At 43.3% G+C, this 15,713-nt stretch overlaps 4 protein-coding genes across 10 annotated transcripts in view; all 4 read left to right on the top strand.

Annotated features, from left to right (window-relative positions):
- Window positions 1–15,713, top strand: part of LOC126561524 (basic proline-rich protein-like) — a 360,034-nt gene that overhangs the window by 97,605 nt on the left and 246,716 nt on the right. The gene's annotated exons all lie outside the window — the stretch shown is intronic.
- The window catches only part of LOC126563429 (transmembrane protein 258), a 497,437-nt gene that overhangs the window by 399,488 nt on the left and 82,236 nt on the right, over window positions 1–15,713 (top strand). The window lies entirely within an intron of this gene.
- LOC126562245 (protein henna) overlaps window positions 1–15,713 on the top strand; it is a 754,155-nt gene that overhangs the window by 687,675 nt on the left and 50,767 nt on the right. The window lies entirely within an intron of this gene.
- LOC126562503 (RNA-binding protein squid-like) lies at window positions 13,650–14,767 on the top strand. Its single transcript, XM_050219024.1, has one exon. The coding sequence runs from the start codon at window positions 13,688–13,690 to the stop codon at window positions 14,765–14,767; it is 1,080 nt and encodes a 359-aa protein (XP_050074981.1). The 5' UTR covers window positions 13,650–13,687.

Genomic DNA, 15,713 nt, shown 5'->3' with positions numbered 1-15,713 from the left:
TAGATCAGGGTTTTAATCCACATCTAGTCAAATTACCTTTGGTGCCCGCAAATTCCAGGATGCATGTACACCCTGGGATGCATGCAAACTCCGAAATATAAAAAAAAAAACCTTAAACCTTTTATTCATTGACAGCTTGTTCGTGTTGCTAATAACTTAAGATAGCAATGTTCAATATTCTCCTTGATTACAATACATTTTCTTCTACAAAATGGCCGTAAAGTATGGCATCTTTGCCCGGTTGTACAGGAATAATAGGTGCTAACATTTCTTGTTTGCTTTCAAATCGCTGCCATCGGCTTTCAAATCGTTTGTTTGCCCTGGCGAATTGAAAAAATCGCACAAATGCACGATGTTTAAATTCTTCGTTGTTTGAGTTGTGCAAATAAATCAGTAATGGAAAAAGAGATGAATAGCGTCCCGATGAGCAATTTCGACCAAAAGCTTCTCTTATCGTTGCCAATAATCAAACTTGTACTTATCTTAACCCACATTGGTAAATGGTCTGGAACGTGCCAATACTTAGTGAAGGCCCGGTAGTATCTGCTGCCCAGTAGGTATTCAATAAAGGGATTGGTGTTAACAAATTGTTGTGACATTTTTTGTTCATGTGCTTGTGCCAGAATTTCTGAATCTGTTATTTTTACATCGCCAATTCAATACTTATGTCTCCCTGATGCAATCACGTCTACGCTCCAATCCCTCCTCTGTGTGGCGTTTTGGGAATAATCGCTGAAATTCACATCACATTCCCCCCTATATATCCCTTGGAGCGGTCATTGATTCGCTACGAAATATGTGGCCATTTTTGCTGAACATTAAGTCAGTTTGTTAGCGCTTTCTGCAGTAACTTCTGGGTCTCAAGTAACTGGTCCTTCCCCCGCTTTAACTGTCATTGCATCCCACTGAGTGCACCGATTGTTCACAGGTGCTACTCAATCTTAAGCTCTGTTTTTCGCTTGGTGCTAATGGTATTCCCTCATCTATCCCAGAGCCGGATCTTCCTATAAGCGGACTGATCGACGGTTCGTTTCTCTAGTCAACTCATCGTTGGAGCCTTTGACTATCATTACATCCCTCTGAGCATACCGATTGTTCAATCTTAAGCCCTTTTTTCGCCTGTTCCTATGGGTATTCCCTAATCTATCCTAGAGGCGGATCTTTCTATAAGGTTATATGAGGTCTCTGTTTAATTTCCCTTGTCTGCTGCTCGTTCTAAGCGTGGGAGCTATAGCAATGGTGGAGCGGATTCAGAGGACTTTCCCTCGCTTAGTCAAGAGCAATGTATTTGGCACCTTTGGCTCAGCGTTGCCATCGTATCCTGTATGCTATCACTTGCTGGGTCTGGAGGCCTTAGAATCTTGTCGCACACATGGTCAAGCCTCCCTTCTCCTTAATGCCTTTGATGCTCCTTCCACACGCTCATCCATTAATCTATATGTACCCATGCACCGTCTTCGATCCCGTCTTCCCCTTGCGATTGCATCAAGAATATCTTTTGTTGGTGCGAATGATTATTGTTTTAATAATTTTTCCAATCTGTTTGACTTCACCATTTCCCTATCTTCCTTCCGAGCTCGTCTTCGTGCACACGTTCTATCTAGCTCTTCTCCTTGATCCATTCCCTTCGTCCAATTAATTAAATATGTGATTTGCTCTAGTAATGCTATAGTCCAGAAGTTTTTCTAATTTGTTTCATTAAAAAATTATAATAAACGTAAAACAAATTGTGAATTCTGGATATAATTTTGACAATCTTCAATCGAGCAATCTAGTGCTCGTTGGAGGGATGAATCCCCGCTCTTTCTCTGTTTTCTTTCTTCGCTTGCTGGTGCTCGCTTGCTCACTGTTGCTAAGCTACGACGATGAAGACAAAGTTCGGTACGGGGTTGGTTCGGGTGCGTCACGCGCTCGGGCGTTATCCTTACGTTCTTTTATATACAGAGATTTAAATTGTTCTTCTTATAGACCACAAAAACTTTTCCTGTTTCCTGTAACCTCAAATCCAAGGCAAACTTTGAGGCCATTATGGCTCCAAAATATATTAATATCAAAGAGCTATCGATTATAAACGGCCCAATGTGGTTTTTTTTGTGAGATTGATAAAGATTTTGCCGTACGATTTACAGAAATCCTATGGACAACCAATAAAATCTACCAATAGTGCTGTTCCTGTGCATTTGTCGTCGATCAATTTTGCGACATAATGCTCATGCGGACTCTCCAGCAGCAAACTCAACTTGAGAAAGGAGCTGTTCTATTGGAAAAGGGTTTAGGCTTTTTCCCAGACACACACAAACACATACATGCTTCCCCCCATTCATCGTCTGATGAGGGTTTCCAATTCGGGTCAGGCCAATTAGTTTCATTAAGATAATTGACTAAAGGCCAGCCAATAGAAGAACGCAAAGGAAGACAGCGCCACATTCAAGTGGGGGTATCGATACCGCCTTCGACCGATTTGTCAATGGATTTTTTTTTCTTCTATTTTCGCAACAACAAGCAAATAATCGGCCACCGCCTCTATTGAAAAGCATTTTTAGCTATCAAGCAGGGGGGGTTCAGAGGCTCAATTATTATTCATGTTGTATGATTTTCTGAGCACACATCCAAGCGGCAGTTGTGGACAATTATGGGAAAAAGATAATATTTGAGCACAATGTAGGAGGGAGCCACTTAAGAGTTTCCAGTTTACATAGAAAAGGACCTTTTTTTCAAAAAGGCAAACATTTCGTACATATTTAAGCTTAAAATCGATATATCCTTCAGCCGGATACATTGACTTCATTGAAAGAAAATGTGTTGTTGTTTGCTGGAGGGCGCGCGCCACCATTGTCTTTTGCCACTCGCACAAGGCATTAAGCATGCTCATGCTCATCACCATCATCATCAACGGGGTGGGCCACTTACATGAATAAATTACCACTTGTTTCAAATGCCTTTTTTTCCATAAATCATTCCCACACGCGAACGAATGGCGTCGTGAGTGGAGGCTTCCTTCTCCGCTGATCCATTCGTTGCCAACTTATTGGCAGCAATTAACTATGTATACTACATCCATTACCAGAGCATGAGCACTGATCTGATGCGTTGAACTAGCAAAACTACTACTACTGGCACCAACTGATTGACACTAATGTTATCAATTATTAGTCGCTGTCGCTGTGGTGATCAATTAATTCATTTACTTATATGAACAGCACTAACAATAACGAAACACTAGTGATAAGCGCCCCGCACACACACACACCCATGAGAACGCACCGTCCGAAAGGGAAACAATTAAAATGTTTGCGTTTATGATGGAGATACGGTTACGATTAAATTACTCTCCACACACATACACACAGACACGAGGGAAGGTCTAAACGGTCGATAACGGGGAGTGTGAGGTTGGCATAAGTTGGCGTAAAAAGAAGGGATTGGAGGATTCGCGTATCTCACACTTTGCTGTGCGCATTAGTAGGCACCACACGAGAAGCTTTTGGCGTATATTTTAGCATAAATTACACACATTCATGAATGTGGAGCAACGGAACAAGCGATGGCATGCCACAAACAAGCCTTCTCCCCTGTTTTCTTTCTCCACTCGATTAATTGTTCCCGTTGAAAGAAATGAGACGAACGCAAGACATACTTTGTACAGGGTGGTCCACCAAGATGAACTCCAGAGAGTTTTTTTTTTTTTGAATATAACTTGGTAATCTGGCAGACAAATCGCCTTTCTATTTGAAGGGTTAGCAAGGTTAATCCAGTATGACTTTAACGTTAGTGCGTACAAGAACTAAATAGACTAGAAACCTCGAAGAATGGCAGGAAGATTTGAGAGAGGTTTCCTCATTGGTTGCCAGCCGCTGACACCATTCGTGCTTATCTCATCAACCATGTTGATGTTCCTGTTGAGAATCCGAGAGACCCTAACTGATTATCAGCTAATCTGTTGCGTTAGAAGAAGCTCAAATCGATGTTACCAGCATATCTCAGACAGGATCTGGATTGACTTATAGCAGATAGTCTGCAACACTTCCCGTCTTCCTAGATCAAAAGATCTTTAACCTGACATGCAATGCTGAACATTGTCATTCCGACTGAATACGTTCAGTCGGCGTACAGAATGGTGACATAGTATGTCTCCATATATCTGAGCTTGGGTATACCAGGAAACCCGAACCCCTTGAGAAGATGGGTAACTAGCGTCTGTTCTCCATGTTAGGCATCCTTCGGGACTTTCATCGGCTAGGATGCGTAGGCCCTCCGACGCCACGAGGGTTGGGGGAGAGGACTTGCAAGCCGTGAACCAACACTCAAAAAAATAAAACATATTGGCGACCTGGCCATGCCGACGCAACTTGCTTAACCCTGAGCTGGCCAAGAAGAAGAAGAAAAAGCAGAAGAAGAAGAATACTATTAACTTAGCTTTGTGAGGATTCCATGTACTCGTATGTGGAGTGCATCTTCTGAAATTGCTTCGCTAATCATCTATTTTTAAGGTAATATTTGTTCTGGAATGAGCTTTAAATCTCGCTTTAAACGTTTTGATAGCTTCAGGCTTCGTCCAGAGGTGAATATCTAAGGTTTGTTTCGGAACTTCAGCTATTTTTGAACAATTAAGCACTAAGGGACGTAGAAGTGCACCTTACGTTCGACTTGAAACTCTAAAAAAGCAATATAAAAATGCCGTGGGAAGCGAATTGTTGTGAACTTTTAGGTTTATCCTGACAAATTGTTGTCTAAAAGTAACGGAAGAAATCACAATGGGCCGAAAACATTTCTCTGTAAAGCTTTAGAAGCTTCCAAGTCTATAAAATGGAGGGAACACCCTGTCTATCTCCGTTGCAGTGGTGGTCGACATGGTGTTGACCTGTGGTCATTCAAATATTAATGACCACTTATTATTGGCTCAACCTTCTTCCCGCAAGGTTTCCTCTTCGCTTCACCTCTACTACTCTTCCTCACTAATGTTTCCTCCCATGTTACTTCCACCGGAAGAGGGCGAAAAAAAAGCCTCAGAAATGTAATAGAAACCCAGTGTGGCGGAGGATCGTTGTGAAATAATAATGATTATTAGCAACATAAAAGCACCGCGCACATATTCTGGTACATCACCCACCTTCTCTACCTCATGCGCCTATCTGGGTTCCCCGTCTCATGTTTCCCAACGGCCACCAATCGTATTGGAACGAATGCCATCGACAATACATACACTAATAATAGTAATATTATTGGCAACTGCCTGCCATGTGTCGTGGGATACCGTGATTTTCATTTTAAAAGCACCCCTCCATTCTCGATCACTTTTCGTTCTTCAAGCGAGCGAGCGAGCGAGCGAGAGAGGGAGAGGAAAACAACGAAACAGAAGGAAATTGATCCCCCTTGGAAACAGAAATCGAACCTAATTTCCCCGTTTCCCACACGAACCTCGCACACGATCTGAATGCTATGGCTGTGCACGACTGTCGAGCATAGAAGGAGGAGCATTTGTTGGCAATTCTCCTCCCCCCTCAACCCGGTTGTGAACATGTTTCGACAAGCATAATATTTGTAATCAATCCGGTCCGATGATGACGACGACGACGAACAACGACATCAACGATGGATTCCGCTCTCGTCGAAGTCATCAATTGATTGATTGATACTAATGACACGCTCACTTTCGCTTTCCATCACGCTCCGTTTCAGAGTGGTTTTGCAGCAGCAAAGTCCGCTTCTCTTGATTTGGTTGGTTCATTTTTATAAGAAAATAAGGACGTCTTCATGAAAAGAGCTCTAAGTATGCAGGTATACAATCTAAAGACCAGCAGAGGATGACTTCAAATGGAATTGGGAGTGCTTTGAACAAGAAGAGCGCTTTGGCTTGGCCAAACAAGGATTCAAGAGTCCTGACCTACAAAAGTCTACCACGCATTGATGAGGCATCTTTAGTAATTCAGATCTGTAGCAGTTTTGCGTCGTAGGGACTGACTACCAATCTACTTTGTATCAATAAGCCTTGTAACCCATTCGTTGGCCGGCGTAACCTAGCAGGTCCTTAAGCCAAGAAGAAAAAGGAATTTTTCGATGCACTTCGTCGTAACATCTTCCATCTTGGTTGTCAAATATATTAAAAAACTCCGATATCTAAAGTTAAAATTCTCAATAGAATTAATGTCTAATCAAAAATCTTAAAAACTTATCGAAGGTCCCGGCCACACACGAACGAAACAGACCGAAACGAAACATCAAATTTGACAGTAAATAACGCTCTTCCTTGGTTGTGTTGCAAAACAATTAATTATTTTACGATTTTTTGTATATTTTTAACCTTATTTTATTTTATTTTTAACTTTATGGTTTATTAAATTTTTTTAAAGGTCTGATTGTTTTGGCCAAATATCCGTCAAACAGCGAAACAGTCAAAGAAGCGTTATGGAGCGTTACACTTAGATGTTTCGTTTCGTTCTGTTTCGGTCGTGTGTGGCCCCGGCCTGAAAGCCATTTTATTGATCACATTATGTCAAGATGTACTAAAGCCTGGCAAATTGATAGCTGTCATTTTGCCGTCAATTGTCACTCCACAAATGTCGGTAGTTTGGTGGGTAAGAGACACAACTTCAAAATTAAGCCACTCTGCTCCACATCTCCCAAAATAAAGCTGGATGAAGAGACATTTATTCGTACTTTGATAGTTATGTAAACAAACAAAGGCGTCCAACCAATTCTAGACAATCCATTGCATTCATTACTGTATCAAGTCCTCGAAAAGGCCTGCGTTTGCACAGTTTTTAGTCTGATCACTACCATTTGTAGCTTTCTGTTTAGGGTTTTTATTTAATTTTTTTTTTTTTTTGTAATAAACATAGCCCTTTCTTACAGGGTTTTTATGTTTCTTAAGCTTTCAGGGGTATTATGACAGACTATCCCAAACTACGTGATATCAATCCATCAGCTCCAAGCCATCAGATAGTAGGCATGGGTCAGTAAGCAAAGAAAAATTTAAAAAAATAGTGCCAAAACATGGTAGGCTCCCGGAAGCCAAACAAGACAAAGGATTCAAAATAAAAATGTGTTACACTTACCGTTCAAGATGTAGCAAATGTCTCAAATTCTCCTATCACACGAGGACCCAAGGAAATGTCCAAAATCCAATTTTGTTTTTGTTTTGCTGTGTGCGTACGATAAACGTCTATAATTTGCGGGTTTTTTCCAACACAATATGTTTTTCACTTAACTGTGTATCTTTCACTTTCTTACTATAACACCACGAAGGTTTTTCTTTTACATATCACTTGTTAGCAACACTTTGTAACATTTCAATATTACACAACCGACATAATCACACACACATTAAAGCACGGCGCACAAACACTGTAAACGTTTACACACTTTTACTTATTTTTATACAGTAAGAGTAGTATATCTTTCTTCACTTTTTCGCTTATTTTCTTTAGAATCACTTAAAGCCCGACGGTCACAATCACTTTATCCGTCCGGAAGGGATCCACACACTGCTCGTTTTGGGGGACCTGCGAGACAAACACACACGCACACACAATGAGCACACTACTACACTAGAAGTATTACACTCAAATTCACCACACACACACACGCCACGCGTTTGATTGGCTATTGAAAGAGGCGATAGAAAGGATTAGGGATGGATTATTACGCTGAAAGGAGTAATTAAATCATAACCCATTCAATCCCCCCACACTCCCATACACACACACACACGCACGTAATACACAGGTAACACAACGAAAAGGATAATCACTGCGCACTCTAGAAGGCCGATTAGTGTGTGCTCCCCCACCGCTCGGTATTCCGGTGTCACAAGGATTACATTACACTCGTGTTATTTTATTCGCCGGAAGCTCCCAGCTTAACCTTGTCAACACTTTTCCAACAATGCACACACTACTGGGGGTTGTGTGGTGGTTTGGCTGTGTTATTATTGCTTTAGAGCAGGGCCTGCTTTTTTTCTTCCCTATGGAAACGGGCGTCTTGACACAATATCACACGTTTTGCACATCACTCACCGAGCGTTGGTTTATAATGGCTACTTCATTGCTTTTCTTCGTTCAGCTGCATCTCGAACAAAGGGAAAACGCACTAATTTTCCATTTTTTTTTTTATTTGCTCATTTCATCGGGGGATAGAAGAGAATTTTGTGCGTTTTCTACACTACATTTGGTACACATACACACGCAAACACACTCTTACAAGCCAATGGTGGCTAATGCACTCTTGACCTACACACTCGTACGCTACCGAGGTGAAATAAGAAATAGAAAGAAACGGCGTGCGACGGATTTCTGTTGTAATGCAATTTGCTCTAACGATTCGTTTGCATTCGTCCGTGTTCTTGTAAATTCTATTTTATGTTTAAGAAGCATGGCAGCTTTTACCACTTAACAAAGGCCCTTCGGTCCTGTGTTAGTGTTGGCTTTTCGCGATTGTGCGTCTTGTCTTGCCGACGGGTAAGCTTGATTTGAACAAGCAACTCCAGGAACCGCGTTCATACAAAACTGGTCACGAAAAATTATACGCAAATAACAGGGCGGAAAGGAGAATAGTTGCTTCACCGTGGACACGCAAAAGAATATCGATTTTTTTACGATTGTCCCCCATCGATTATTCCAGCAGTTTTTGGAGGAATTGGCTGGAAGCGATTTTTTTAACGATTGCTGAAAAGCGGCTAACTTTTATAACCTCATCCTCAGGGAGAAGCTTGTCCATTGGAGTTGGATATTTAGGGGTTAATGTGGCCAACGTATGATGGTCTCTGCATGGGTACAGTTGTCGGGTGTTTATTTTAGCATCACAAATCTACCATTCTGATGCAAAGCGGGGATTGAATCTTTTGGTTTAATGCAGTCAGTTTTTGTGCTCATTACTGCAGCACCGCTTTTATTACCGAGATCCTCAGTTTCGGTTCATTCTTCAGTGTAGTTAACATTCCACAACGTCCAGTGCACAAGAAATGTGTAATTTATTCCACAGTAAAAAAAAGTGTATGCATAAACCCCCCATGTTTGCCGACGGCTTTATGCGCGGGCACAGTGAAATCGCGCGCTGTCTTTTGCACCACACATAGCGAGCAAAACGGCAAGCGCGTGTGAGTGTGTGAGCTCACCGTGCGGATGAGAAACATGGCCGGCTTCTCACAGATAGCAAACGGGTGAGAAAATGTGAATGGAAAAGAAAAGCTGCTGTCATGTTGATGCGTGTGTGTGTGTGTGTGTGTGTGTGTGTGTGTGTGTATGTGTGTGTGTGTTAGCGTAGTGGAAAAACATAAATGATGTTCTCCACACGGATCAGATTAATCAAAGCTACACCAGATGAAAAGCAAAAAAATAGGCAACACGTATAAAAATGCGCGAGAGAAAAAGAGAGAGTGAAAAATATGAACGAATGCGTAAGAGGGAAGAGACGCAAAAGGGTGGCTTTTAAAACATTCCCGCAATGTTTTCCAATAATCTACAGCTTCCGGGCTTCAAACGGTGGTTCGGAACGCGTTGCTACTGGCTAGCCTGCTCCTGCAGCAGCAGCAACATCATCATCATCGCACCTTTCGAGCGCACATACACACACGCACACAACCACCCATAGACGGGTGGTATTGCATTCCCGAGAGGAGTGCGAGCGCGCGCGGCACTAAAAGCGAGTGAAGTTATGAAAAATGGAGTGTGTGCGCAATCAATTGAAATTAATTTACGAGACAAACTGCGAACATGATTGTTTATGCTAATTTAATGATCTCCGTACCGGTTTACCAGTCCCACTTCTCCACTTCATCCGCCCTCCCTCACGAGCACCGCTTCCTTCCCGACCAAGCTTTCACAACGAAAGGGAAGTGCGCGTGACGACGACGAATACTCCTCCTCCTTTGATGCATCGCAGCATGAATGTGTTTGTGTGTGTGTCGTTTGTGTCTGTGTGTGTGTGTGTGTGTGTTTGTGTGTGTGGCTTTTACCGTTTAGTGCGCTGGTTCTGCTCTCTCACTATGGCTTTTCCATGACGATTTTCCACGGCAGGAGAGCGCGCATATAAAGGACGCAAAAGCAGGCGTTGATGAAGTGTGATTGTGTGTGTGTGTTGATGTAGGCAACCGCGCGCGTTTGTGTTTTCGCGCTTTACGAATGTATTTGTGTGCGTGTTTGCATGCATTTGCAAGGATCATCATCCCCTGGGGTGGTGCAGTCTGCAGGGCAAATCCTTCCCAGAAATGTCGGCAATCAACAATGAATTATGTGCTTCGGTCAATGTGTTTGTGTGTGTGTGTGTGTGTGTGTGTGTGTGTGTGTGTGTGTGTGTGTGTGTGTGTGTGTGTGTGTGTGCGTGTGTAATAAAATATTTTTTTTATTGAATATCGAAATCGGTAGAGCAAAAGAAACTAAAAAAACCTTGAAATGTTTAAAAATCAAAATATTGCCACATATTGCCACATAAAAGCGACTTTTTGCCGTGTAAAGATTCGTTTTTTGTCCACAAATTTGTAGTGATTAAGTTATTTCAATGCCTCTCTGCTTTGATACACATTAAAGCATTAAATATGCAAAAGCAACATAATATATGGAAGCTCGATTTTTAACGCGATTGGTTCAGAAAACTACATGCTCCAACATTAAATGCAGTTTGAGTAAGTTTATATCAAATCAGCGGCTTAAAGTGTCCTTTTTTCAAGCCCTCCTTTACCTTTCATTCAATCAGGTGCACGTACATACTTGGAAAATAATTTACAGACAGCATTCAACACTAACCAAACAACACTTTGTTACTAATCATAGTAGGCACAGAGAGTAAGACGACCACGAAATTTTCGTTCCCGTCGCTTGGCTGTTTCTTTAGGTTAAAATAAACAAAACATTAGTGACGACCGTCTTTTGATGTATTTTCCGCGAAAGATTCCCACATCCGGGGGACACCATCGATTTAATAATAATTCTTACACTCTATTCATCACGCTGAAAAAAAGGCCTTTCTACTTTCGATTGTAATGCCGATTTACAGTAAAATACACGCACGCACGTACTACATAAAATAAATTTTATAAAATTAAATTGCAAATATATAAAGAAAGGATATCACATGAAAAGGATAGGAAAACACAATATTCCTCGCTACCAATAACGCACAAAAAACCAACAGCATAAAGATGGCGAAAATTACAATTTTCGCCACCAAACACACCGTATAAACAAGATGCACGCGCACTTAAAATTTGCTACACGCATAATTTTTCACATTTAAACACTTATTAAACCTCACTGCAACGGGAAAAAGCGAATCATTTTTGCTACCGAACAAACCAAGAAAAAACCCCGTCGGGTCAGTATAGTTTGACATTAAAATATGCTGGCTGGCTCCTTTGACGTTCTCGTCCCTCAGCGGCCGTAACACGCATCAAAGGCACGAAAGGTGGATGGTGGTAGTAGTAGTGGTGTGGTGCTGACGATTGTAACGCAACAACAGCAACGGTGTAGTGGTGCGTACGGGGCGAGAAAAAAAGACCAACGAGAAGAAGAGCAGCAAGCGGGCACAATGGGTGGGGGGGTTAGGGTACACATAGCCATGGCGTTGTTTCCTTCCCTTTTGAGCGGTGTTTGCTTCTTTTTCTTCTCGCAACTGCTTCTTCCTGGCTCTTCGACATTTTACCACCAATTAACAATTGATACTTGGGGACGAGAGAGAGAGAGAGAGAGAGAGAGAGGGAGAGAGAGAGAGGGAGAGAGCGAGAGCGCGCTTCGAAGAGAGAGAGAGAGTGAAGAAAGCTGCCGCTGCGTGTCACGAAAAAAACATGTCTTCCATCTTTTTCACTACGGAGTTAACAACACTTAAATGCGTCGTCGCTCATTGCTAATTGCTAAATTGTATTTGGCGATTAAAATCACGAATTATCTGTAGTTGAATAAAGTGGCAATAAAACAGAACAAAACTGCACACTCACAGCACCCTTTTCTTCCCATTCACTGCATCCCCTTCCCTCCCTCTCCCCCGTTCCACACTCTACCACCTTTCCGAACACACCCTTCCACTTCCGGTCATCATTACTTTGTTCCGATTACGGGAGAAGATTATGGCTGAAGCTCATCTCATTCCTCTCCATCACTTCTTCTTCTTCTTCTTCACTCGCTCACGCACTCACAGACACACACGTACATGCTCACGGTTCGGTGCGATGTTAGCAACGTTTAGCACCACTTGACGCGTTCCGTTCCAAGCGAAGAACGTTTGCTTCTTTACTTTCGATATTTTTTCACAAAATCGTGTCACATACACACACGTACACACTCATAATTAAAGAAACCACCAAACACCGTAGAAATGGACCTAATTCCCGCTTGACCCATCCGGTCATCAATTTACAGAAAACACAAAGAAAATATACAGCGCCACACACCGCGCGCACCACTCACAACATATTCCCGTCTACCGTGCGCGTGTGTGTGTGTGTTTTCTCTTTGCACGTAATTTCGTTGTCGTGAAAGTATTCACAGCTATCAGCGCCCACTTAAAAAACCTTCACACGCACCGTATGCGTTAACATTTTCCCTACAAATTGAGCGTAAAATAATTGCCACAGCACCTACTAGTCGGCCTACTACGACGACACTTCCTCGCGCAACGAAACGACGGCGGGTCCGCAAAAGTTAGCCATTTTGAAAAACGCAACGGCTCACACGGGGCCTGCTGTGTGTGTTCGACGAGACAACGGACTCTCTTCTGCGGCAAACGCATGCATTGCAGGCCGAGCGAAAAAAGCGCTCCAGTGTATGTATGTGTTGGTGTCGCCGGAATCGTGTGGCTCGAGCCTGCCCTTGGTGGTGGTGTGTGCGTGCGATCGTAGCATACCGGAGAGACGCCGCACGCGATGACACGCACACACTGCACAGGCGCATCTCGTTTACATACGGTTGTTTACATGGTTAGGTTGAAAGTGTTTTCGTTAGGGATTTCAGTGCGTTTTCAAAACATTTTTTCATCGAATTATTGTTTACAAAATTGTGGAAATAAAAGCGATTGAAACGTGCTGTTAAATGTGTCTGATATTTTTGTGAATTAAAAGCGAAATTATCATCACAGAAACATCAATTTTACATGGATACAAATTGAGCCAAAGAAATGCTTTTGTTGCTTATTCACAAAAATCAGTAGACTATTTAAACCAGAAAATAAGGAATATTTTTCTAAAATAACACTTTTCATCTCCGATAAAGTTTTAAAATACATTTTTCCTCCGTCCACTAAAATAAAAACGCACGGATTCGCAGCACGAGCAATCTTTCGTCAAATCCTAGACCACGCTGTTTGACAACCTTTCGTTCAATCGGTGACCGCCATCACGTTTGACGTTTGCCACTTTCGTTAAATCCAGAGCGAAATTTGGTGGAAGAAGCCAAGCCGTGTGCGAGGGTAGAGTTGTGTGCGAACGAAGCCAACCAACAAGAGAAAAGAAGCGTACAAAATAGCAAAAACTACACCACCGCAAACAAATCGCACGCCGCGAAAGCAAACGTAATTGCGCCCTTTTCCTTCGCCGGAAGTACCCAAACGTAGTCGGGGTGCGCGTCCCGCGTGTGTGTGTTTGTGCGTATTTTTGTTTCGTCGTTGTTCGTCTTGCTACGAAAAGACCCTTGCAGCGTAGGACCGAACTATAGCCAGTTCCGCGCGACAAACACCGCAGCCAGAAGCGCAAGCGAAAACAAATATGGCCGATGTACAGGACGCGGAAATGAACGGTAGCAGCCAAGACGTGCCGGAAAATGGACAAAATCAGATGGACAGCGAGGATAACATGGGAGGTGGCGGCGGTGGTGGTGGTGGTGGTAGCAGCAGTAACAATGGCGGTGGTGCCGGCGGCGGCGGCGGTGGCGGAGGTGACAATCAGAATGCTCGGGACGACGAGCGGAAGCTGTTTGTCGGTGGGCTGAGCTGGGAAACGACGGAGAAAGATCTGCGGGAACACTTCGGACAGTACGGTGAGATCGAAAGTATCAACGTGAAGACGGATCCGACCACGGGCCGCTCGCGTGGGTTTGCCTTCATCGTGTACAAAGCGTCCGACTCGATTGACAAGGTGGTGGCGGCCGGTGAGCATGTGCTCAACAACAAGAAGGTCGACCCGAAGCGGGCCAAGGCACGGCCGGGCAAGATTTTCGTCGGTGGGCTCACGTCGGACATTAGCGACGATGAAATTAAGACGTTCTTCGGACAGTTTGGTACCATCGTGGAGGTTGAGCTGCCGTTCGACAAGCAGAAGAACCAGCGGAAGGGCTTCTGCTTCATCACGTACGAGTCGGTGCAGGTGGTGAACGAGCTACTGAAAACGCCCAAGCAAACGATCGCCGGAAAGGAGGTAGACGTGAAGAAGGCAACCCCCAAACCGGACGGCCAGATGGGTGGCATGGGTGGCGGTATGGGTGGTATGGGTGGTGGACGTGGCGGTAACATGCGCGGCGGAATGCCTGGCCGGGGCGGTATGCGCGGCAGAGGCGGCCCGAAGGGTGGATTCGGCGGTGGCTGGGGAGGTCCGGGCGGTTACGGCTACGATAGCTACAGTGGCGGCTACGGTGGACAGGGCTACGGAGGTGGCGGCTTCGATGGTGGCTTCGGATATGGTGGAGGCGGTTTCGGCGGTGGTGGCGGCGGCGGCGGTGGCGGTGGCTACATGAACGGTGGCCGTCAGGGTGGTCAGCGTGGTGGCGGCAAGGGAGGAAGCGGAGGATTTAAGCAGCGTGGAGCTGGCGGTGGTGGTGGCGATCGTCCACCAAGGCACGCACCGTACTAAAAGTTAACACGCATACCACAAAAATCAAAATATCCTTTTTCTTCCTTCCATGGTTTTAGTTCTTTTAGTTCTCTTTTTTTTTTGTATTGTCTAGTTAAATATTCCGTGTAATATTGCGTGTGTCCTTCCTTTCCACGACGACCATACACAAAAACCACCCCAACGATGATCCCCATCCCTCCCTCCGTGCGTGTCTCGAGAAGTCGTCCGTAGTAAACGAGATTATGTATTTTAGAGTACGAGAGAGAGAGAGAGAGCGAAAGAGCGGAATAGAAGCAGCAGGCAGACAGGCGAAGATCAGGGATTTTTATTCCAACACACATACACACACACACATACACACCATATTCACATTTATATAGTGTTTGCATTACTGTATCATTTCAACAGACAATAAAAAAACAGTTAAATTATGGAAAGGATCATCCACCCGAGTCTCAATGTTGTGCGATTTTTTCTTTCATTTCTCTTTTACGATACCACTCCTTCCAACCTTTAGTCTGTTGAATGCTTTTGGGTTCTGTAATTTTTTGCTTTTGCTCCATTTTTATTGAATTCTCTCGTCCGAGCATTTTTTGTGTGTGTTGCGAACTATCAAATTAAAAAAAATGTCCCTACATAATAGTTTAATAATCATAATAATTAATAATAATTACAGGTTTAAAAAATAAAAGAAACAGAGCATATAAAGATAGTGTAATAATTTTAATGGACAATGATGCGAATAGACATAATTTATCATGTGTGTGGGTGTGTGTATGTGTGCTGCACACGTCTGTTCTGTCCATGTGTATGTGCGGCTGTATCTCTCGTTCGGATAGATAAATTGCCGGGAGGTTTGTTTTTCCTAACAATTTACCGAACTCTCTATACAAAAATGGGGGGGGATTGTATTAGGTGAACACACAGAGAAAGACACAGATTTAGTATCTATTAATATCTCGTT

Source organism: Anopheles maculipalpis, chromosome 3RL, assembly GCF_943734695.1.
Source record: "Anopheles maculipalpis chromosome 3RL, idAnoMacuDA_375_x, whole genome shotgun sequence".
NCBI lineage: Eukaryota > Metazoa > Arthropoda > Insecta > Diptera > Culicidae > Anopheles > Anopheles maculipalpis.
The sequence above is the reverse complement of the archived record's forward strand: the minus strand, read 5'-3'. Positions and strand labels throughout refer to the sequence as shown.

Excerpts from the sequence above, each read along its gene's own strand:
- LOC126562503 (XM_050219024.1), top strand. The coding sequence starts at position 13,688 with ATGGCCGATGTACAGGACGCGGAAATGAACGGTAGCAGCCAAGACGTG.